Source organism: Thermobia domestica, chromosome 3, assembly GCF_964235325.1.
Source record: "Thermobia domestica chromosome 3, izTheDome1.hap1.1, whole genome shotgun sequence".
In the NCBI taxonomy this organism is placed as follows: domain Eukaryota; kingdom Metazoa; phylum Arthropoda; class Insecta; order Zygentoma; family Lepismatidae; genus Thermobia; species Thermobia domestica.
The window spans coordinates 36,237,318-36,262,846 of record NC_137456.1 but is presented as its reverse complement, the minus strand read 5'-3'; the positions used below and the strand labels follow the sequence as shown (position 1 = coordinate 36,262,846).

General features: G+C 35.2%; 1 protein-coding gene across 3 annotated transcripts; it reads left to right on the top strand.

Annotated features, from left to right (window-relative positions):
• The first annotated feature begins 229 nt into the window (after positions 1 to 229).
• On the top strand, positions 230 to 25,428 carry LOC145680281 (uncharacterized). Of its 3 annotated transcripts, XM_081750638.1 has the most exons (3): positions 230 to 994; positions 20,965 to 21,067; positions 22,136 to 25,428. In XM_081750638.1, the coding sequence occupies exons 1-2, from the start codon at positions 633 to 635 to the stop codon at positions 21,023 to 21,025; spliced, it is 423 nt and encodes a 140-aa protein (XP_081606764.1). In that variant the 5' UTR covers positions 230 to 632; the 3' UTR covers positions 21,026 to 21,067; positions 22,136 to 25,428. The 3 variants fall into 3 exon arrangements, with proteins under 3 accessions (XP_081606764.1, XP_081606763.1, XP_081606762.1); XM_081750637.1 differs by lacking the exons at positions 20,965 to 21,067; positions 22,136 to 25,428 and adding an exon at positions 17,666 to 20,813 and having other exon boundaries at positions 235 to 994; XM_081750636.1 differs by lacking the exon at positions 20,965 to 21,067 and having other exon boundaries at positions 238 to 994.
• The last annotated feature ends 101 nt before the right edge of the window (positions 25,429 to 25,529 follow it).

Genomic DNA, 25,529 nt, shown 5'->3' with positions numbered 1-25,529 from the left:
CATTTGTTCATACGTGTAGTGTTCGGGTGGACACTATTTACTTCACTGTATAGGCTACATTCTCTAAGGTCTTTATTCTTGAAGTTTTTTAAAATAAATAAATCGTGCTTCACGTTATCTAAAAATTCATTTTTCATTAGATTCTATTAATATTATTAATGCTTCTCTTGTCTAGGAAGCATTATTTTGAAATTACAGCGAGAAATAAAGTTGAATGTCGACAGGCGCTCCTCTTTTCTGATTGGTAGTTGCATGGAAGTCCAGAAGAAAATGGAAACTGCTTCTATTTCTTCCAAGTCAGGATCCAAATAAAGACTGCAGAAAATTTCAACTTGACCTAAGGGCAAGTTACCTCTCACACGATCGTTAAGTAAAGTCATGAGTTTTAGATCGTGAATTGCAGCCTTACTTCAGTCCCGTCTGAGACAGGCTTTACCAACACTGATAGCGGCTTCGGAAGCAAGCAACGAAGTTCTTCAAACGTGTTACTTAGAAGAGTAAATATTCAGTAATTTATTAAGATCTGATTGCATGTTTGAACGTTCTTGTAAGTCATTTCATTACGCTGGCAGAATAAAATAAAATGGAAGCATCAAGCACAGTTGCAAATTCGTATTAAATTTGGAGCCACAATGGCTGGCGAAGCGTCTGTTAAGTTGGAATTTTTGTGCAAAGAAGAAATTGATTATGGCTTTCTTAAGGAAGATCCACTCGAAGGGAAAGGGTGGACATACGAAATGATAACTGACAACAAAGAATTAGTATTATCTACAACCGAAGGAGAGCAAACAAGAGAGAAGGATATAGCTATGTATTCTTCGGATTTCAAATTAAACATTGATACGCAGAAATCTGAATTTGCAGTAAAAGATCCTGTCTTTGAAAATAATATAGATACAGTAAGAAAGGTAGAGGTTCAAGAAACTTGCGCTTCTTACTGTGATGACTACAAGCAATTAACGACAAGTAGTTCAAATTCAGTTGGGCCAGACAGGTAATGTTATATTTTGTATACACTAATTGGTTCACATTGATAATACAGTTACATGGGTACGGAAATTTTATAGTTGTAAGGAATACTTTTCGAGAAATAGTTATAGGAGATAGGCCTACGTCGAAAATAAATTAATAAGCAACAGTTTGGGAGTGGCGCTGCACACATAGACTAGTTGTAACCACAAACACAAGTGAGTGCACCCATAGAAATCTCGTGTTGCTCCCGTTTTAATAAGGGAATGATTACCTAATTATTGAATACACATTTCAAGCCAATCCTTGTAGATATTTTCGAAATGGGTATTTTGCGATAGCGCTTCATATATAGAGGCTTGTGTAAAAGAAAACCTCCGTGGCTGAAGAGGATCTGAAAATTTCCGTAACACAAACGTGATATTTTGTATACCAGACCAAAGGTATAGATGTTTGTTACTGTATCCCCAAGTTATCTACGCCACTTTTCCGAAGGTCTTCCCTAGACAATAATAAAACATAAGGCTACCAAAAGATAGGTGGATATTTATTGAAAAACTCATACATAAATTCATTGCATAGTTTACTCCATTTTCAGAAAGTAGGCTGGTCTTATTTTCAACCATCATTTTTGGGGTACGGAGTGGCACTCATCCATAGTTTCAAATAGTGTACGCACATAGTAAGAATTATTATATAAAAGACACGAATAAAGGTGTGCAAGGTTGCCGCTAGATAGAAGGAATGCTATGTAAGCCAGGGAAGGACCGCAGCATGCTTGCTCGAGAGGGAGCGAAGTGTTGCGTCGGCAGGGAACAGGCGCGTCACCAAAGGTCAATATACGTGTGAACAAGGATAAGACAAAACACTGTATATGGCATAAAATGTATTATTTTTCATGCTGAATTGTGTATTTGTGCGCTAGTAATGACGTTATGTGAAATACTCCAATACGTTTTCATTGCTTGCATATTTGTTTTCCAATACAATGCGTTACTAACGTAAATTTTGAAACGTCTCAGACATTTCTCTAGCACCGCAATATTTACTTTTATACTTCCTTTCATTTACAATGGATACTAGTTACTTTCTGTGTGAATCCGCACATAACAGGTTCGATCTTGATTAATTTATTTTTATGAAGATAAGCATCTTACAAGTAAGAGCACTACATACTTACGATGTCTACGGACTACTCTATTAAAATATTATTTCTAATTGGGGCATGATTTTACTTTGACTCGGACAGCAACTTCAATCGGTTCTTATTGGTGCAGTCACTTCCTGCAACTGTTTGTGCCTCAGTCAGTTGTTGGAACTGTTTGTGCCTTTAGTGCTCTCACGTGGTATATAGTCTACTCTTCACATGCAAGTTCATTAACTGAAAAGTTACTTACGTTACCGATCAGCTGAGCGTGCGAAGCGGGTTAGAAGCCACACAGGTGTAATTTCATTGCACGTTTACCACCATGATAATACCACACGACATTTGGTCACGATCCGGTGGAGCGACTGGAATGTAATTCCCAAACTGCTCCGCGAACCGGGTCAGAGAAATCGGTTGCAATGTCCGAGCTAAAGTAAAATAATGCCATTTTTTATATATATGGGTCATTTGCAAATAAATTGGCTTTTTGGAGACTAAAAACGGCGAAACTTAAATAATTAAACTATCACTCTCATAGTTAGCACTCATCATACGCACTAAAAATTTAAACCCTTCATTGTCGAGGCCAATTAATTTATTAAGATTTTCACCATTTTACCATTACAGCAAAAAAGAGAAATCCATGCATCAGGAGAATGACAGCGAAGCCAGGAAAATGACATATTTTTTTTTTAATTTTATACTTATAACTGGCAGCCAGAGACTCACATATCCTTAAGCGTTAATATAATGTTAATCTTTAACTATAGTTAAAAAGTAAGGAATCAGAGCGTGAAAAAAGTTTAAAATTATATTATTATATAAAGAATAGGGAGAACATAAAATAATAAAGCGATATGTATGACATAATACTTAGTTTTAATTACAAGATGCATACAAACGTATATAATATATTGTTTGTTTTAGAAAATGATATATAACAGTAACATCAGAGTCGTTCAATCCAATTTAAATTCACATTTCTATGTGCGAAACTAGGAACAGCAACATGCTATCTTAAAGAATATAGCCTATGACACAAATACTAACCTGAAACCCGACGGCTATAAGACAAGAAGTCTCAAAATAAACATGCCGTTTCATCATACAAGCTTTGTTTGTTGGAAAGTATAAATTTTATGCAATTGATATATTTTTCACATAACTTTTATAAAACAAGATCTTACCTAAAAGAGTGAGACTTTTGTCCGTATTGAATAATAAATGTAAGAGACCGAACATTAGCTTTTATAATACTATAGAAGCAAATGAATTATTAAATTATAAAAAAAAAAAAAAAAAAAAAAACTCACACAAAGTACTTGTTTACCATTCTATACTTAAAATTTATAGAACTCACGCTGTCCTTTTAAAATAATTTCTGGTTGTGGAAGAAGTTCAGTAAATTCATGAACATTAATACTGTAAGTAATACCATTGAGGTTCCTTTTCCATAGTCTCGTGTCTTTATCACATTGAATAAGATACTCAATATTCACTTCACCATCCTTTACATCACTTCTACACAGTGCAATGTACTGGAATGACCTTTTCCTATCCTTTATATTAACGCGAATAAATTTTCCCTCTTTAATGCGTCCCGAAGTAAGTAACGTTTGCACAAGATGCATCATCATCACTACTATAAATGTCTTCAACTCTGAGTTTATCTTTGGTTGGAATTTGAGAAATAGAGTACTGGCCTAATTCATAGTGATAACAATAGACTGTACAGGCAAAGCAAGACAGCATTCTCATTCTGAGTAATCGTCTGTTTTCTTATGTCTTTTTCAGTGACCACATGGTGTACAGATATGGTTCCTTTAATTTTTTTTTTACCTTTCTCCTGGATAATTTGCGCTGCATTTGTTTAATATCATCCGATGGTATCTTTCCAATGATTACACTTTGCATGCTCTCTTTTAAACACTTGACTAAAGCTGCTGAGTTTGCAATATCCTTACCCTGTGCTACTATGTTGTCTACCACTCGTTTGCACGTGCCTCCAATGCCATATGGTGCGCCTTTACCACGACCAGCTTCATGATAATTCCAGGTGGCTTTAGATATGTTTGGGTACATTTCAAAAAAATCACTGCACTAAACATCAAGTTATTCCTATATTGAGTAACAGGGCTGTCACTCCAGAAATGGATTATATCTATAGTCGGAAGCAGTTTTTTCATCACTGATTAAAGCTGGGCCCAAATCGCCGGTACTCCATGTAGAAGGTTACTGGGCAGAGTACAAAAACTTTGTATATTAATGTTAGACTCACTTTTGTCGCGGGTATAAACGACCACCGTGTGCATTAACACTTGTTGTCTTGATCGTCCAAAGTTAAATGACTGTGTTTCTTCTGAATACTTACATGCAGAATTCTCACTAAAATCCATGTGAATTATTGCTTCTCTTTGAGTTATGTTCGTTTTTTGCAATCTCAAACTATTTTGTTGGTGTCTTACTCGAGCCACATGCTTCGAAACTTCATCTACTGTTTCTATTAACTCATTTCCTATTTTTGAAACTGTCGTATTTATTTTTTCTTTAACAACTTTTTTCACTGATTTGACCGATTCATTGCTATCTGTATAATTTTCAGTTTTTGTGATCCACTTTGAATATTCGGCTTCATGATCATCAAGTTCCTTGAAAATGATTGTTTTCTTGTTGCATCTTTCATATTATCTTAATAAACATTGTTCCTCTTGCGAGTCACAGCAAATTATTTCTAACAGCGAGTCTGGTTTTAACATATCTAAACAGCCATATGCATAGAGAGCTTTGATTAACATTTCCATATTTGAATGCTTCACACATTGCACATTCCTCTTTCACCGATAGTCATTTTCGTCACCCATTTTGGCCGGTACCGGGTAAATGTGCTATAGCTGATATATTTCCTTTTCGGGTTATCTCTCAAGTACTTTGTATATAAGGTGGTCATGTTATCTTCCAATACTCTTCGTTGATGCTTTCCACACTTAGAACTGACATAATCCTTTTTTCCTGGGAATATTCTACTGACAGTGTCTTGCTCGTAAAACGAGATGATATCCTGTTGAAGCTTCAGAGTAGCTGTCTTGCGCACTCTGGTGTTTTCTGCCTCTAACATTTTTACGCGCCCTCCCTTCAGAAATCTAGCTGCGGACAACATCCGATACTTTTTAAATATTTTTCCTCAGGTTATTTAGTGTAACATTCGTTTTTTTCTTTCCGAACCCCCACCCTTCCTTGTCTCAACTGATCGTGTTAACTGTTGATTAATAACTTCACCAAAGAGAGGTCCTTTTCTTATTTCACTCTTATTTCTTGAAGCTATGAGCTTTTCTACTTTCTTTCTTGGAGTTAAAAATGATTCTTTGTTTGAGCTAATTTCCCTAGAAGATTTCGTTGTCAATCTTTGCAGCCGTTTCTTGTATTTATCCAACTTTCTCTTCAGACATTTAATCACTTCATCTTTTACTCTCAACTCGCGATTTTTTTCTCTTCTCACTTTCTTTTTCTCCTGTTCTGTTGTCTTTATAATTTCTGCCACAATTTCTGGGGAATGTAGAACATCCTTGCGTTCCGAAGCACTGCCTGGTGAGATAATATCTCAAGAAATAGTCGTATTACTTGCTATTCTCCGCCTTTGTCTCATTCTGGCTGTGTTTTGACGCCACTGTTTTCTCTTCATTCGCTTTTCCTTTTCTGACATTTCTTTGATGAGCTTAACCTGTCCTTTCTTCCGTCTTCTTTGGTATTTCATTCTGGATTTTTCTTTCAATTCTGCAGCGAAGGAAGGACGCTCTACAGCCTTTTGCTTCCGTCTCTCATATCCTCGACGTTCAGCTTCCCTTTGTTTCTGAAGACGCTCTTCATTACTTTGCTTCTTTATCGCCATCTGCAAGTGACAAGGAAGTCCACTTCAGATCCCTTATAAGTAACGTCTGGGTGCTCTGACTTCTGATCACGTATTAATTGCCATTCTCCTGGTTAGTCGGTCATTCTCCTGGCACGAAAATGCCAGGAGAATGACTGCGTAATTATGACAGGAGAATGACATTTCGCTAACATGTTGTTAAAATCTTATACCGTATTTATCTGTTACATGAAATGATGTACTCATTTTAAACATACCTGTTTTGTCTCTCTCAAGAAAGCTAATTAATTTAGATATTGTTAAAAACAGACTAAAATGACTTACCAGAAGAATGACTGGAAATGCTGCAAAGAATCACACACCTACTTCGCAGTATACTTACTCAGAAAGTGGCTGACGCAATAGACAGGTTGAAAAGTGTTGCCAATATCACAGATATAGAAGGTACTATCTGTATAAAAATGAACTCTTACGATTTTGTACATATAATCAAATGTGATCTTGAAAGAGACGAGAAATTACCCAGGAGAATGACAGAAATATTAAGGACAGAGTTTGATGTTATAGAAATTATTATAAAAGTATTTTTCTTGCTTTCTCTATTTGAATTGGAAAAGTTTAATATATTTCAAATATTGTATGAGAAAATTATGAAATAGAATTGACACCAAAAGAAAATATACACAAGTTATTAGTAATATTTGTACATAAGGACACCCAGGAGAATGATATTTCTATTCGTCTTTCCTCTCAAAATATATTAAATCATTACGAACTATGTAAAAAATACCGATTACCAGATTTATATATTTATAAATAATATGTCATTCGAAAAGAACTCATCTTTAAAAACAATTTTTTAACTTAGTATTAAAAGACTTCAAAAGGCCAATCTATTTGCAAACGACCCATATATTGTTTACAATTCTGTGAATTTTACAGTAAATCTAAAAATGAGTGCTTGCGTGTTGATTCCTGGGGTATAGAAATTCACAAATTAGTTTGAATACTTTAAAGTAGTTGTATCTAAAACATCATAGTTAGGAAGAAATCTTAGTCCTTATATAAATGTTTTGTTGCAAACTTCAACTGGAGAGAAGGAACTATCAAAGGAGAAAGGTTGGTTCAAAATTTATATACACTCCCACTCATATATATATATATGAGACAAATCGATCACGGGGGAAACATGGCACTCGTTTCGTAGTCTGATTTCAAACAATGAGTTGAAATAAAAATGTAACTTACAAATCAGGAGAAGAGAATTATTAAGGTGAGAGAACCCCTAGGGTTTGGAATGGGGGGAGATATGGTAATAATCGAAAATGGCAGCTGTCAGTATCGAATCCATTGTCTTGGAGGTCACTAAACTAATCGGTGGTAGATTCGGTAACACAAGCCCAAAGTAAGTCAAGAAGAATCTCAATTTGCACACTGATATTTATTTTGCTCATTTTAGATAATAATAAATATAATAATATTGTTATTATTAATAGTCTATTGTAATTTTACCGGAGACACGGATAACGCAAAAATATTACTCCTCTTTATTTATTTTCTTCAGTTCTTTAAAAAATTGTTTTCATACAACTGCTGGTGTTTCAACTGAAGATGATGAAACAGAAGTTAATGCCGTTCACAATACTAAATTTTAGCTAACCAAGTGCAATAAAAATTCTTTATTTTAAATTAGTTTTTTCAACAAAGGACACAAGAAATATAATTGCAAAATGAATATTCATAATCATACTCGTTGAGTAATTGAGGAAAGCACAGCATGCAATTTATTTAATGTTATAAAGAACAAATCTCAGAAATACTCTCCATCTTTAATTTTGAGAATGGTGCCCATGATTCGTAATGTTTCGAAACCCGTTTCAAGGAGGTAGAGCTAGAAAATATTTCGCGGCATATTTACACTTTTTTAGATTCTAGAAAAGATATTAACCCATTTCATTGGCCTTACAAAATGGACGTGATTTGTACACTATATTAGAAGAGAATATCCGCCATTAATCGTTGAAAATGCAAGCCGTATATCTAATGGGACGATTGGTAATTTTTTCATGTCTCTTACCTATGCATTCTTACATTTTTCCAAATTCTAAAAAAAAAAAAAAAAAAAAAAAACTCAATTTATTTCATTTTTGAAAGGTCAATATCATTATTTAAAATGAAACACTCCCATGATACTTTCTCATATTGTCGTAAATAACACATCTAAATTTAGAATAAGTGAAAAATAGAAGGAGGAAAAATTCTCGTTGCTGCCACATAGTGACATTTTTACACTAGATTTCATAAAATTATAGGAAATATTTTTTTTTCACTCAGGTAATAGATATAAGACAATTTCATATTATATCCTTTGCGTTGAGAAGCAGAAAAGCTACCATTAGAAATTTGATGTTCGATAACATTTCAAATAGAATAATTGGTAACTTTTTCGTAACGTTTTACGGACTTGTAGTTTTCAATCGAGACCTTTCTACTTGAAACTGCGAAATGTATATATTTTGTCATTTTTATGAAATAAGTGGAGTAAATTTCGAGCTGTACCTTTCCGGAATTGAGGGAAAGTGTAAGAATGTACCTAGCTACAAGTTTCAAAGAGTTTTTAGTTCGTTCTATTTCAGACACATTCGGGATAAGAATATCTTGTTTGCACCTTACTGGAACGTATGGTCGAAGTATACTTGGACATCATGCTAACTCTACTGGCAAGCTATGAGAAAATTCTAGATCTTTGTATATAATCTTGTTGCACAGTAGGGCATCTAAACTTCTGCTTTTCGGCTTGTAACTGCGAATGGTATAAATTAAGATCCTGTCATTTTTTCGGTGAGTGACAAAAGAGGATGTCATATTTTGGGAACTTAGGAAGCGTAAAAGTTCCCTAGTACAAGCCACGAAAATTCCTCGGCCGCTCTATTTCTAGTATATTTTGAACTTCAACCAGCTACTGTATTGCTATTTTTTTTTTAATTTTTTATGTTTTTTTACTTCTAACTCCAGAAAGTGGAACATGTGGACATGTCTTTTCTACTAGATTTTAGACGGACGTGAGAAGGGCCGTAGATACAATCAGTTTTTATTTAATCTGTTTCGTTTCAAATGTCGTGATATTATGCGGATTATTCTCTCCACTGTAGCTTCTAACTGTGAATGTACTTTTTTCCTTATTTTGCTTTTATTATACGAGTGAAATAAACATTTTTGAGATCTCTTAACAGTGAATGTATCACACTCTGCATTTTGTAGAAATGTTTCTTGTATGCTTTAGTAGAAAATTAATTGTAAAATCAAGGATTTTTTTTCCATTTCTTAAAATGGTATCTAATCTGAAATTCGAAAATGATTTCTTCTGGTTTCGAATCTGACATAACATCACCTCTAATTTTTTGAGCTGTATACAGAAGTCTTTTTGGTAAGTTATTGTACATAATGTGCATAAAACCAAAGACAGCTTTTGAGACTTTTAATCTGTTACGTGCATAAGTTACAGAAGACTTATAGAACAGTTTGTCTGTCAACAACTATAAGAACGAGAATTGTAAAAGTACCGAGAAATGGATTTCGGAATCGGTTGAGCGTCCGAAGAATAGGTTCCATCTCCTCTGTTTACTCCATTCAAGCCTGAAGTGGTTAAAATTTTTCATTTCCGATTTCAAAATTTATTGCCAGAAGACAAATATTTTAATATACCGAGAAGCGAATGTTCGCAAACGATTCATTGTCGTAGCACAACATTGAAGGTTATGAAATTCTTTATTTAAATATTTAGCAATCACCAGATACAGCTCAGAGTCCATTTTATAGTAAATACCTAACAACAACAACAATAAAAATTAAAAGGAATTGGGACGGTGTCGGCCAGGGCCTATTTATTTGATACTATCCCGATATTTGCCTAGTAGGACTCAGGGAGACTGGAAAACCCAAGTCAGGATGGTCGCAACGCGAATCGAGTCCGCGAGGTCACGAGTGCGAAGCCAACGCTTTGCTACTTGAGCTGTTTCGCTCGGTTCTCCCAAAATCAAAAGTAGTTCAAATTTACTATTACGTCCGTTTCATGACTGATTACCGTACAAGGTAAACAGCCAATACTTTCAAGATTATTTCTCTTATAAGTATTTCAGGGTCTTAAGAATAGGTTCCATTTAGTCCGTTAACCTTGTTTTCAAACCGAACTTTATTCATCTTAGTCATTTTGATTTTAGCCTTTATTGTCACAAAATGTAACTGTAACACGCAACGAGAAGCGATTGTTTGTAAACTATTCAGTATCTATATGTAACATACGTGTCATGACTGTCTATAACTCTGTCAAAACCGTTGTTGTTTAAATTCACTATCACTTCAGCTTTGACATTTTCATCTAACCGTATGATGCTTTTCGGTTTAAATATTTGTCACCATAGAACGGGAACAAAAACAGATATTGACAAACATTTCTTTACATTCAGTAGACGGTCTAAAGAGGACATACTACACGCACAACACTCTAGCAAAATCGGAAGTTTTAGAAATTTAATAATACAATTAGTTTCTGTACTGACTTCTATACACTAAAGATGGTAAGAGATATCGAGATATGCTTTGTTACAATCGGTTCAGCTTCCATGAAAAAGGTTCCATATTCTCAGTTAAGCCTCTATTCAAATCATTAGTTTTTTTTTAAATGACTCCTCTCTCTCTCCTTGTTGTTTCTCCTTTTATGTTCATTCCAATATTTCATTCCTTTTTCATCATTCCTTTGCCCTTTAGCCTAGCCGAAATATCTGTGGGACAAAACTAAATATTTCATTTTATTTAATTTGAATGAAAATGTGTCAATGCTTGAACATTCACTTCTGATACACGGGGTCCATAGTGTGATCGCAGCTCGCGCCAATCAAACTTTGTAGTAGAGAAACACGGTGTAAGTAAGTTTCCTTGGGGTGGTTTTATTTTCTTTGTTTCAATATTTTATCCATATCTAATAATCACTGTCTCGTTTAGCCTGGTCGGCATAAGCGTGTGACATAACACTTATATTTCATTTTCGTATCAAAACGAAAACGGTAGCAGGTAGTATAACGCGGGTCTCTGAAAACAATTCGGCGTTTTATTTCAATATATGATAACGAGAAACATTTTTCTGCAGAGGATTCCGGTTCGCAACACAATGTATAATGATTATCCTCAACAATCTTAAAATGAGGCCGCACTGGCTCAGTAGTAGAGTGTTCGCTTCTGGTGCAGGGGTCCTTTCTTCGACCGCAAGTCGTGCCAAGTGAACTTTTTGTTGGGCAAACACCGTGCGCGTGGGTTTTGTCGGGCTTATCCCTCCTTCCTTCTACTATCATTCCACCATTTCTTATCATCACTGTCTCCTGTAGCCTAGCCGGCGGAATTGTAGGACAAAACTTAAAGTATTTTAAAATGGGGAGTTGATCACATTTACGTCCAATTTCAGAAGTGATTTTCTTAGAGCAAAAGCCCTAAAACTATTAACTTGCAGGTTCTTGTAATCGATTTCGCATTTAAGGAACATGTTCAATTCCTACGTTGAGATTCTATTCAAACAAGAAATGTTTAGGAATAACGATATATGGTTTCAACATTTATCGCCACACAACAAACACGGTAATAGATAGGGAGAAGATTTTCTTCAAGCGGTTCAACGTTTGAAGACAACGTTACTATTTACAGCACTATACGAGAAACGGAAGAGGTTTTAGATTTACCATTGCGGATTGAACATTTATTTCCGTAGAGCAAAAACGCTAAGAAAAAGGGATGTTTTTCAAGTCGAGCTTTCTGTTCGAGAAAACGTTCCGTTTTCCCGTTGAAGCTTTATTCAAACCATATGTGTTTAAAATTACCATTTTCCGGTTTCAACTTTTATCGACGTAAAACAAAAATTGTAACAAATAGCGTGGAATTATTTTATTTAAAAAGACTTCAGCCATTCTTAGCGTCTCAGGACAAGTTAGCATAATTATCGATAACACTGTACCGAAACAGAAATTGTTTCAAGCTTACCATTATTACCAGCTTTAACACTTACTTCTATAGAACAAAAACGATAAAAGATATCGATATTAGTGTTTTTCTAATTCATTTAGTTTGACAAGAATTGATTTTATGTTTTACGTTAACTATAAGTTGAAACGGAAGGAGTTTCAAATTGTCCATTTCTGTTTTACAAGTTTATCATAGAACCCAAATGTTAATAGATGTCGACAAATTATACTTAGAATGCATATAACTTCTGTTTCTTATATGAAACCTCACAATCCGCCGCAGCATATCGAAACCGGAAGTGGTTGAATTTATTAGTACCTCTGGTATCAGATTTTCATAGAGAAAAACTAGAGAATTTTTTGCGACCTATTCAGCGTCCCAAGTGTAGCTTCTATCTCATCCCTCCATTCTCTCTTCAAATTGGAAGTGCTTCAAATTAACGATAGTTTTAGACATTTATTTGCATTAAATTAAGAGAGTAAGAGAGACTAACGCCTTGTTTCCATGGAAACAGTGTGCAAGATAGGAACAAGCACTTCCTTCTTCTCTATTGCAACCAGTATTTACACATATATTCCCTCCAGTCTAAATATTGAATTTGCTTAGTTTGGAAGTCTTAGATTCACACTTTGAAACTATATTCACTTGTAGGGTATTGGTATTAATGACTCGTGTAATATATGTCACTATGTTGACTCCTAGTCATAGATGAAAAAATTCGAGCAGTGTAACAGATATTTGGCAGACGTGCGAATTGTTAAGCAAGATGTAGCTCCTTTACCCTTTTTCCTCCAGTGCCACCAGATATTGTTATTTTAACTACTATCCTAATGTAAAGCAACGATATTTAATTCGTCGTTAAGACAGTGGTATATGTGTTACCCACGCCACGTTCTTACCGTTTCGACATTTATTTTTTATATCTCACACATTCACTAACATCCCATCACTTATTCAATCGATTTAAAGCTTTTTACAAATTCGTTTAACTTGATCATTTGTAATTCTTTTACTGTAAACAAAATATTTTGGTGAGATTTTTAAACAGCTTTTTATTTCCACATTTTCATATGTACCCAATACTTTGTCCGCTTTTATCATTCTGCTAAGTATCTTATAAATAAAAGCTAAAGTTATTGGGCCTTATGCAGCGTCGTTCTGACGTGTCATTAGAGCCATGCTGAAGAGTTGGACGGCCTCTACTATGACGGTAATCATACGTCAGAACGACTCTGCATTAATTTGCGGCAATGCACCGGGCTAATAAGTGTAAGATGCTGAGTTCGATTCTAATTTGGGTCACACTTTTTTGTATGCAATGATATATTCGTTAGTACATGTGTAATTATATCAGTAAACTTTCGTCCCGTTCAATGAATTTTATTCATGTGTGTGTTACCAACGTTTACTAGTTTGTAAAATCCTAAAGCAAATTACCAGTGATGTGTTGTAGAAGAAATTTCCTTTGAATGTCTAATAATTTATGTAACTGATAGTTGTTGACGTAATCATGGAGATAAATGTAGATATTTGTATAGACCAATCACACAGCTACAGTTGTATTTTTAACATATGGCCTGTAAACATTACTTGCAATCGAGTAGAAAGGAGATACTGTCTGTTGACCAGATTTTCAAGATCTCTCAATTGTAAATAATGCACATGCAATACTACGTTGAAAAAGGGATCATTTACCCAACTATATCGCCTTTAATTAAGCTGAATAACATTACATTGTGCAATATATTGTATTATATAGATGGTTAATAACATGCAGGAAAGAAAACCTACTAATTTTCAAAACAAAATTTTGAGTAGCTTACTTAACGTTATGTGAAGTAAATGAAGGTTCACGTCGCTAAATGTATAGTTGATGTTTACACAAGAAAGATATCACATATATTTACAAAAGTAATGCAATCAAAATGTCTAACTAATTGCTTCACTTTGTTTGCGACAGAAATATGCATGGTAATTGTAATATTTTCCTGAAAGTATAAAATTATGTAGGCGGGTTTGTAGGTGAGAAGCGAGAAGAGAATATTATACAACATGAACCTGTTTAAGTGCGTGATAGGAATCGAGGGTAACTTGGTTTAATCGTGGATTATATGCAGTAGAGATGTTTTTTTTTCTGACGCCATGAGGCTACGGGACCACTTAATGACAGGGTGTCTGTGTTTTTTATATTACCGTATGTATACTAAAGTTTAAAGATAAAGTATATATTGCATTTTCTTCAGTTTTCACACATGCAGGTAATATTACAGCAAATTTATTATTAAAACTCGGGGCTGTTGGATATATTTAACTCTTTAGGTCTTCGTTCAAACATACGTGAACGTATGCACAATAAGTTCTTTGCTTTTAGCCTGCGAAACAAACACCTGTTAGCGAGGGTGACACCTCTAGAACGGTATGTCCAAAAAAAAAAAAAAAAAAAAAAAAAAATGCTTCAACTTTTGAATTCCGCAGATAGTGCAGTATATGCAGCCATGCTAACCTTATTGTGCACTTGCTCTGGATCGTTGCATTTTCAAAATCTTACTTTTGGCTGGATTGAAATATTGACCAGTTGCAAGACGAATTTCTACAAAGAAAAAGAAACTTTAACTAAGAAAATATAAGTGTAATATGTACTTTCTTCGGAATGCGTTTGTGAAGCCTCGAAATAAGATATTTTTTAATTATTTTAGATGTGTACTTCTCTTTTAGTTTCGGCCTTTTATATATTAATGTGTTCAGCACAACATTAAGAATATTGTATCATAATTTTCAGTCTCTCTATCGTGTGTTTAAAAAGATTATACCATGTATAAACCCTTAAAATTAAGTAGATGTACTGAAGAAAAATTTTCCACAAGGTGTTCTCCCGTGAAGATATTTGTGTATTAATTCGCGAACAAAACCGGTAATTTGCACTAGATTTACTCAGGAAGAAATTGTGATTCTGTGACATATTTTGCCAGTTCAAATAAGTAAACGGGAAATTGCGTTATTCAGATGAAAAATGATGAAAATACTTTGTTTTTCTGAATTTTTAAAATAATTTTGTGCGACGAGACCTGCAGTTCTAGACGTTTCATATGTTAGAATACCGAAAGTAGTCTATATGTTGTGTTTAAGATGTATGGGTTCACAGCTGAATAATTTTTCGTGACATTCCAACAGAAATGTAGATATCCTAATTTTTTTTTATATGCTGGCAAAGCTGTGATCACTATACTACATCAGATGATGTGTAATGGATATCTGTGCAATGCATTTTATTGGGAGGGCGGATCGGACAGTAACGCACAATATTTCCCCCCCCCCAAAATTTTATATACCAAAACCAAACAAAGCACAAATAAAGTTACGTATTTGGTCCACTTTTCTACAGTCACCAACTTTCTCAATATGTTTCTATCAGCTTGACACCAGTTTCAAGATGCAATGTTCGTGAAAGTCTGTTATGGTGGAGTAAAGGAATGTCCGGGCTGCTGTTTTCACTTTTGCATCTGTCGCAAAATTTTGACCGGTGAGGAATTTCTTCATGAGACCAAAGAGATGTGAAACTGTGATTCCAAAGATACGTGTGGACTGGCAGTACTGATGAAGTGTGATGTTGTGAGCATTATTGTAGCGACGTTTTTCACGCAGGGCACGACGCAACATTAACCAAAGTTTTAATTTAGGCTGCAGCATTTGCAGTGGTCCCGTGTTTAACAAATCTCCCAGAACACTGTCATAAGCACTTTTCTCGCAAATTGAATCACGTTTACTTTTTGCCGTGTTGCGAACCAGTATGTTTCACTCCATAAAGACCTGCTTGGTTGCGAGCGTCTAATCGTATGCCCCAGACATATCACCATTGACGATTGCTTACAGATGGCATAACGCGTTAAGTGATCCAAGCATGTAATCATTCGCTGACCGTCGTGGTTATCTGTCAGGTTCTTAAGCACCTAGCGAGCACCAACTTTACGGAATTGCAACGTGTCCTGAGAAAGGTCGTACACTACAGCATAGAAAATTTTCTGCGATAAGGTTCGCTGGTGCACACAACGGTCATTAAGAATTGCGGGCTGGATGGCGCGGATAATCTGCAGTGTTAAAGCTGTTACCGAGTGCCCGGAGTGTGGCGGAATGCACAATAACTGGAAACATTGCAACAGTCTATACAATCGTCCCGATATACGGTACGCATGTTACAGTAATTTTCTCTTGGTGTATGCCCTTTGTTTCATTGAAATATAATCATAACGGGCTTCTCTTCACATGTTGAGGACAGTAACAGGACGCCATATTTGTTTCTTAGTTCAAGTTTCTGTCGCTAGAGCTACATAGGAAAACAAAGAAATCTCTGTAGCGCAAATTTCAAACTCTCTCATCATGCAATTTCACCATTCTAGCTGGAAATCTGGGGAGAAAAAATTATTGTGGTTTATAATCTGCCCTCGAATTTAAATCCAATGGTATTTTTTTGTATTAAGGAAACTACGGAAATTTCCCGTTTCGTTCCTTAACCCATATATTTCCACTGCCCCAAAAGTTGGGGGATATATTTCCGATCTTTTAACAGCAACTGTAAAAACTTTCTAAAATTCTATTATTTATGGATCATTAGTTGGAGTATCTGGCTCGATGATAACGTTCGGTTAGTGATCGTCTTTTGTTTCCTTTGTGTGTTTTATAATCAGGACATTTCTCAAGAGCAAGACCCGATGTCAGGTCAGAAAAGGTAAGATATTGAAGTACTAATATTTTGATTTTTTAAATTTCTTTTTATTGATTTGTTATTTTCAAACTTCTGTAATTTAGGTATAATAATATGTTGGGCCATCATTATTACAATCCACTGTTTTTTTTTAACCAAAACTTTGGTGCCCTAAAAATTGGGCAGTGGGAACCTGTAGGCATGCCTACTGTAAGAAGCCTGCTGCCCAATTATTGGGGCATTGGGAACACCAGAGATGGTTAAGGTTTGATCATATTCCTAGTTTATACTTTGGGTATATTCCTAGTTCTATCAGGTAGGACTGATTTATGCGGAAGAGCTATCGCTACTCCTATTTCTCTCGAACCTTCTCTCGCTTCTACCAGCTTCAACAAGTGGTAAGGATATTCTATATTTATAATTATCCATTGTACGGATAAGTTTAAGGAAAATGTTGGACAGTCAAACAGAAATAGGCCTTTTAGCTAAAATATGTGTTTCTAAGCATGCGACAGCAACTTAAATGATACATTAACAGTCTAAAATGAATATTTTCATCAACAAACACATTTTAGTTATACAAACTTTTAAAACGTTCTATATAAAAAGTAATACATTTATAATCTCTCAAATATGGTATTTTCTTTCTACTATTTAGGTTGAAACATTCATTTTTTGTAATGTGCACAGTAAGTAATTCATATTGTAAATGTTGTAGCGTATGAAACAATGGAAATTTCAAAACCGGATGTGTAAAAGTATACCTTCTTTTTGTTTCTTCGAGAACAACATCCCGTATGAATTATAGAATTATTGATGACATTATGATTCAGCTCTGCGAAGATTAGGGGCTGTTATGGTGATTTACTTGTTTTAAACTATATTCTTTTTTAAGTGTATAAAATATGTCAGAAATTTTTGAACGATATTTTCTACTCACACTAATATATATCCTTTATATATTCCTTTCCTTCAGGTTGACTTTCAACGAAATTGCTGCCATCCTTGAAGCGGAAGACAACTTCCTAGTTGCGAATATTTATATCACTCCTCCTGAGAACTCACAATTGAGCGACGAAGACAGCGGAGACGAGGATTGCTAAAGTTCAACAATAAACAGCCAATCTGGTAACCAGCTTAGTGCAAGCGCTGAGCTTGAAATTAGAAGAATTACGGGCAATGGAATTGTTGTGGACAGAAGAAAGTTGGAAGAGGAAAGTGAACATGAACCACCTACTGCTAGTGTCAGCAGGCCACACCGCTCAAAAAAGTAAAACGTAATTCACTTTCGATTAGGTAATGGAAGAGTGTCGATATTCCTACGAAACCTCCACGTATCTGGGAAAGGCCAGAATTATTAGAAGAAGATGTGTCTCCTGTTGATCTTTTCGAACTATTCTTCGACGATGACGTTATTTCTTCGTTAACTATTCGAGACTTTACGCTGTTCAGAAACATGGGAAAGAATTTGATGTCACACTTAACGATATGCGACTATTTGTCGCGATTCCTTTGGTTAGTGCTTATTGTACGATTTCCAGGTATCATTTGTATTCAAACCTGGGTGTAGATACCCATCATGTTGGTGTAGCTAAGGCCATGTCTAGAAATCGATTTGAGAAATATTGCGTTATCTACATGTTTGTGATAATACTAAGCTTGATTGCAATGATGATTTCAGTAAAATTCGCCTACTATAAACCATGTTAAACGAACAATAGTTAAAGTATTTTCCTAAAGATTCATATGTGAGCATTGATGAGTCCATGGTTCCATTCTTCGGGCCCCATGGTTGCAAGCAACATCTTCAAGGGAAACCGATAAGATTTGGGTTTAAAATATGGGTCATGTGTACACGTTTATGATATTTAATTTCTGCAGAACCTTACCAGGGTGCTTCAACGAGAAATACAAATCCTGAAGTTGGGGTGGGAGGTTCAGTTGTTCTAAATATAGTTGAAAGGCTTCCAGCAGGAGAAGAATACAGCATTTACATGGATAACTTCTTTACATTCCTGCGTCTGTTGGAAACACTTGGAATTAAAGGTCATGATAAAACAGACACTGTGTGGATGAACAGAGTGGAAAAGGCACCCCTAAAGCAACCGGAAGAAATGCAGAAACAGCCTCGTGGATCGTATAATCAAGTTACAGACATTTCGTCAGGTGCAACTATTGTCAGGTAAAAGCACAAGAATGTAACTATTGTGTCAAACGAGGTAGATGTAGCTCCGCTAGGGAAAACTAAACGCTGGAGTGAGGTAGCAAAAAAGAAAATTGATGTTGATCAACCAGCGTGCGTGGCAGAGTACAATATGTATACGCGTGGCGTGGACAAGTTAAATGCAAATATTGCCGCCTATAGGGTGTCTATTCGAATGAAGAAATGGTATTGGCAGCTACTTATGTACCCTTTGAATACATCAATGTGTAACGCATATCACACATGTATAGGCTAACACCGAGTGCTAGGCAAAAAAATTGCATGTTTTTTTTTTGATTTTACTAGAATAATGGTTCAATCCTATCTGGCAATGTATGTTGTAGGCCTACCAATGGGTAGAACAGCTCAATCAGTGTCAGCAAAGAAATATGTTCCAGAAAGACAACGACTGGACGGAAAAGGACGTGGTATTGGTTCGAGTGAAACGCAGAAAAGATGTGGACAATGCCACAAGAATACAACATAAATATGTGTGAAATGTGAAGTTAGACTTCACGCTAAGTGTTTCCTTGCAATCCACTTATAACGATCGTAGCACAAAGCGTTGTCTGACTATTCTTTTTTATTTGCAGACATTTTTGAATGCCTGAAAGATGTTTAATTGTGTTTGTTTAAAGGCAAATTTCATGCATGTATGTCTAAAATTGTTAATTCTTATATTTTCTGAAGGCTCAAATGTTCTAACATTGTATAAGTTAAAACTACAGCACTTCATTAGTTCTTTAGGGATAATATTAACAGTAAATTTAATAAACCGCATATTATGCATAACACAAATTGAGTTCACAGAAACATTCATGTCTATCTGGTATTAATTTTACCTTACCCTCTATTTCCCACTGCCCCATTTCTGGAGCTATATTGTATCAGGTGTCACGTACCCTGCAGTTCCCACTGCCCCATTTTTGAGGCGGCCTCACCGCGCAAAGATTTGTGTTCAGAAAAATAAATAACAATGTAACATGAAACCTGTTGAATAGACAAAACCTAAAAAGAATTAAAAACTTGATAAAAAATTATCTTGGGAATATATGGGTTAAAACGAATAAAACTTGCCCATTGGTTTTCAGTACAGATTTTAACTCCGAGTTCCGACAATAACGTGAGAAGAATGTCTTTTTTAACTGATGCTGGCAACCCTGCAAACTTAAACCGCCACTACAAACGGGATGAGGAAACTTGTGCGAGCTAACTAGTATCGGACGCACATTTTCTCGATTTATGTTCAGTTCATCCGCAATCATTTTCACGGTTAATCGTCTATCTAGTCGGAGAAGTTCCCTCTCACTGTGTGTGCTCTCTTCCATTCATATTGTTGTGAATCGTCCACTGCGCTGTTTATCTTCGATTTCTGTTTGCCCACCACAAACATTTTATACCAACAATACACCGCTGCCATTGATAACAGTTTATTTCCAAAGGCCTGCTGAATCATCCAGTACGTTATTGAGGCAGTCTCATCAAGTTTCATACAGAAGGAGATTGCGTTGCACTGGTCAATATCACGTGCTTCCGTTGTTGTGACGGGGGTCCATCACACGATCGCACCCTTTAACTTCTAACTTCACAATGAAAAATACTTCGTGCGTGTCACATGCTGTGCTATTGCAGCAGGCCCAAGGCCACACGCTGGCGACGGTTTCACACTGCACCGTTGTCAGCAGAAGCTGAAACAATTTTCTTATTACTTTATTGTCGGACTTCGTATATTGTAAATTTCACCTTCGTAACGTAATCCTCTTGTAAGATACTTTGCTTTTGGCGTACAATTTAAAAGTGTTCTTTTACTCATAGAACACTGATTCTAATGATAGTAACATAAAAAGACAATAAAAAGTAACAAAAGGGGGAGACAGAATGTTCATCTGTGCAAAATATTCTTTAAAGCTATTCACCCGTTTCCTGAAATTATAGCAGACAAGCTGTATATCAACTGTAACTACTGATAAATATTATGCTGAATGTTCCTCGTAAATATAGCATTTTCTAATATAGCATGTAACTGTTTATTTTAAACGATAAACTTATGTTAAATTTTCCTTCTTTAAAAGAGGGACACCAGAGGTGATATTTTTTGACGTATATTTCTTGATCCTCCTTCTGTCCTTATGATACCAACTTGAATGAAGTAACATGATAAAAACTCATTTAAAGGTATGTACACAACATATTAGCTAACTTATTTCGAAAACTAGAGCTGCCTTTCTTTTATAATTAAATGTATACCTAGTTTCTATCATTTTCTTAATATTCAGGGCGTAGCATTCTCAAAAGTTTTTATTTAAGAAGGGTGCTTTTTTTACTTAGATGAATATCAATAGACTTAAAGATTGTAATAGGGTAAAATTTAATATCTCAGAGCATTCAAATTATTTTAGAAGCACTAGTGGAGATTAGTATACTGCTTGAAATGACGTATTTTGTGCAACATTTTAAAAATGGTTATAGTCTTTTTTTTTTCTTTGTCATAATACGAACAGATTTCGGTAGTTGTAATTGCAAAAATCTTTCACAATTACTGAATTTTCTACCACAAAAATTAATGATGTACTACACAAGCACTATCAGTGAGAGCGTACCACCATTTTCACCTGTAGTAATAAGATGTTAATTCCATAGTGTAACGTATATATGTTAGTACGTTTTTGAGTTTAATCCGATAACTCATAGATAAATGTAATACAATTTGAGATAGTAAAGGTAAGGACATCCTTTTGTTTGGAGAGTAAAAATGATACTGAAACCCCTCAATAGTTCTCTTCTCCTAATATCTGTAAGATTTTATGTATTCTAAGATTTATTACAATTATATACACCAGTTTATCAGGCGAAACTTCAAAATCTCGTATCTCCACTTTTTATGAAATTTTAGAATTTGGTTGCATTCAATTCCGCACATCAGGTTTTACATTTGTGCAAAGCTCTTAAACGAAAACCGATAAAAAAGCTTGAAGAAACTAACCTTTAAAACCTGGTATCCCATATAAGATAATGTAAAAGCACAACAGTTTTATTGCTCTCTTGTAATTTTGGTTTTGATGAGTTACGAGGTTTAGCACTTTCGCCGTTGTAAAACTTATGATTGCGTTGAAAAGCCTTACGTTAAATATCCAATATTTTGGTTTGTCTATTTTAGATGCTAACTTCTGCATATCTTTGTTGTTTGTTGTTCGATATAGTGTATTAAGTTTTCCACAATCTAGTTTACTGAATTTCTTACAGGTTCCATACACATGCTTACTCCACGAAAGCGAATATGTTAAGAACACAAAAGGTAATATCTCATTCAGATGAAGAATCTCATGTTTGGAAGGAGTTTAACCCAGGAAATAGTAGATCACATACAGCAAGACATACGTTAACATATGACAGTGTTAAACATTTTCCTTGCCAAAAGTGTGATAAAGTAATTTGTCGAAATTCAATTATGACAAGCGACATGTTAATACATACCGGTGAACAATCTCCCATGAATCAAGAATATGTAAACGGATTAAGTGACTCTTCAAATTCGGTTATACGTACAAGTTTAAAGAATCTAACATGCGAAGAGTGTGGTAAGAAATTAAGTCGGTGTTCATGTTTAGCTAAACACATGTTAATTCATAAAAATGGAAAACCTCACACGTGCCCAGACTGTGGGAAAAAATTTAGTCTACGTTCAAGTTTAGCTAGACACATGTTAATACATACAGGTGCAAAACCTCACATGTGCATAGAGTGTGGCAAGAAATTTCGTCTGCGTTCAAGTTTAGCTAAACATATGTTAATACATACAAATGAAAAACCTTACACATGCCAAGAGTGTGGTAGGAATTTTCGTTTACGTTCATGTTTAGCTAGACACATGTTAATACATACAGGTGAAAAAACTCACAAATGCCAAGAGTGTGGTAAGAATTTTGGTCAACGTTCATGTTTAGCTAGACACACGTTAATACATACAGGTGAAAAATCCCACACCTGTCAAGAGTGTGGGAATAAATTTAGTCAACGTTCAAATTTAACTAATCACATGATAATTCATTCAAATGAAAAACCTCACACATGCCAAGACTGTGGAAAGAAGTTTCGTCTGCGTTCAAGTTTAGCTAGACATATGTTAATACATACAAATGAAAAACCTTACACATGCCAAGAGTGTGGAAACAAATTTAGACGGCGTTCAAATTTAAATTCACACATGTTGCTACATACACGTGAAAAATCTCACAAATGCCAAGAGTGTGGTAAGAATTTTGGTCTCCAGTCATGCTTAGCTAGACACATATTAATACATACAGGTGCAAAATCTCACATGTGCAAAGAGTGTGGAAAGAAATTTAGTCGTCGTTCAAGTTTAGCTACACACATGTTAATCCATACAGGTGAAAAACCTCACACATGTCAAGAGTGTGGTCAACAATTTAGACAACGTTCACATTTAGCTAAACATGTTACTACACACAAGAGATAAACTACACTTATGCGAAGAATATAACAACAAATTTAGTCAGCGTTCAGGTTTAGATACACTTAGATTAATCAATACAGGTGAAAAACCTTACACATGCTAAGAGTGTCGGAATAAATTTAGTCTAATTTTAAATATAGCCGGACACATGTTAATACATACAGGTGGAAAATCTCACATGTGCGAAGATTAGAAAAAAATCATTGAACGATCAAAGTTGGTTAAACATACGTTGATACTTGCTTCTGAAAACATTACTTATGCCAACGGTTTGCGAGATTTTGTTGGCGTTCAGACTTCACTAAACATATCTTACTACACAGTTAAGAAACTTCATACACGACAAGACTTTGAGTAGATATTTGGTTAAATTGCATTTGTTTATACTTACATTGACATATATAAGTGAAATTTCTCATCCATGCCAAGAGTTTGGAGTTGACTGAGTTTACCGTCCCGTTTGGCAGCCAGGCTATGTGTGACATGGACTCACCCTCGCACTCAGTGGAAGTTGGCCCTCGCCCTCATATCATTGAGGGCGTGATTATGTTAGTGTGAGAAAGTCCTCGTGAAGAACAGATCCTCAATTTTCCAGCATATTGCCTAACTTTTTCCTTAAAATAACTTCTATGCAAAAAAATTATATATACCGTCGTATAAATTATACCGGATCACATAAAATGGAACAAATCATTGACCACTCGACGTTTAATATATGGGGGCGCGGTGGCTCAGTGGTAGAGCGTTCACCTCTGGTGCTTGGGGTCCCGGGTTCGATCCCAGCCCCCGCCAAGTGAACTTTGTGGTGGACAAACACCGTGCTCGTGGGTTTTCTCGGGGTTCTCCCGTTTCCTCCCACTTTCTTCATTCCACCATTTCACTCATATCTCATTATCACCGTCTCCTTTAGCCTAACCGGCATAACCGTGGGACGTAAAACTTAAAGATTTCATTTCATTTTTCGACGTTTAATATTACCGTGAATATGTTCAGTAAAAATTTGAATAGTTTCCTTTACATCTCTCGGTGCAAAACTGGTGTTTTCCATGAGACGAGTAGATACTAGATATAAGAATAATGAACTGAAATCTTTGAATTTACGCAACACGTATGTGGGGGTTAAGCTATATTAGAGGGTGATGATAAGAAATGAATAAAATGGTGAAATGAAGAAAATGAGAAGAAACGGGAGAATCTCGAGAAAACCCAAGAGCACTTTATTTGTCCACCACAAAGTCCACACGGTGCGAGCTGGGATCGAATCAGAAACTCCAAGCACCGGAGTTGAACGCTCTACCACTCAGCCACGTACGACAAATTAGGTAAATTTTATAGACGTCCCGCCCCGTCTCTGTTCTTCGAACCTTCTTTATTGTCTCGTTCTCGAAAATTCGCTTCTCGTCTCGTTCTGTAAATTTACGTACAAAATGTATTCCCTTATCTAGATGTTCTAAGAATCCTTCTGCGTCACTAGAAATGTAAGAAGTGTGTATCTAATATTTAAACCATATTTATTATCGGGATATAATGTGTAATGATTTGTGTATCTTTAAACGTTCATAAATGATTTTCATTGTGATCGCACAATCTATTTTATCAATTTATAGGTTCGCCAAAATACCAAAAAAAAAAAAAAAAAAGACCTAAGCCTCGGGTGAACTGGTGTTGCTCACGAGATTAAAAAAAATCGTCTTGTCTCATAGTGCAAATTAAAAGTGATAATGGAGGTGAGGTTTAAAAGGTATTCTTTTATTATATTGTTTCTTTGATGAACTATTAGGGTATAAGGAAAAATATAAGATTTATGTAAAAGATTGAGTTAATTATCTGCACGAAATTAGTTTGGTGAATTTTGTTTACAATTTCAGGAATAACATCATTTGTAATATGTGGTATATATTCCTTATTTGCTAAAACTGGCCCATTATTTAATGTTACTTTTGTGTGTAGAAGTTAGTTTCTATTTTTTCTAAGGTGATGAGGAAGACACCTCTACTAAATTGAAAGAAATCTGCGTCATCCCAGGACAAACTGTCGTTATTATTAAGTGTCATTAATATTATATTCATTTTCATTATTACTTTTAACAATTATGTAGAAATTCACAAGAGGAAGTGTCTACTGCAAATAAGTGAAAGAATGAATATGACCATTTTGTAATCT

Coding starts and splice junctions, on each gene's coding strand:
- LOC145680281 (XM_081750636.1), top strand. CDS start 633: ATGGCTGGCGAAGCGTCTGTTAAGTTGGAATTTTTGTGCAAAGAAGAA. Junction 995..22,135: donor AATTCAGTTGGGCCAGACAG/GTAATGTTATAT, acceptor AATTTCTTACAG/GTTCCATACACATGCTTACT.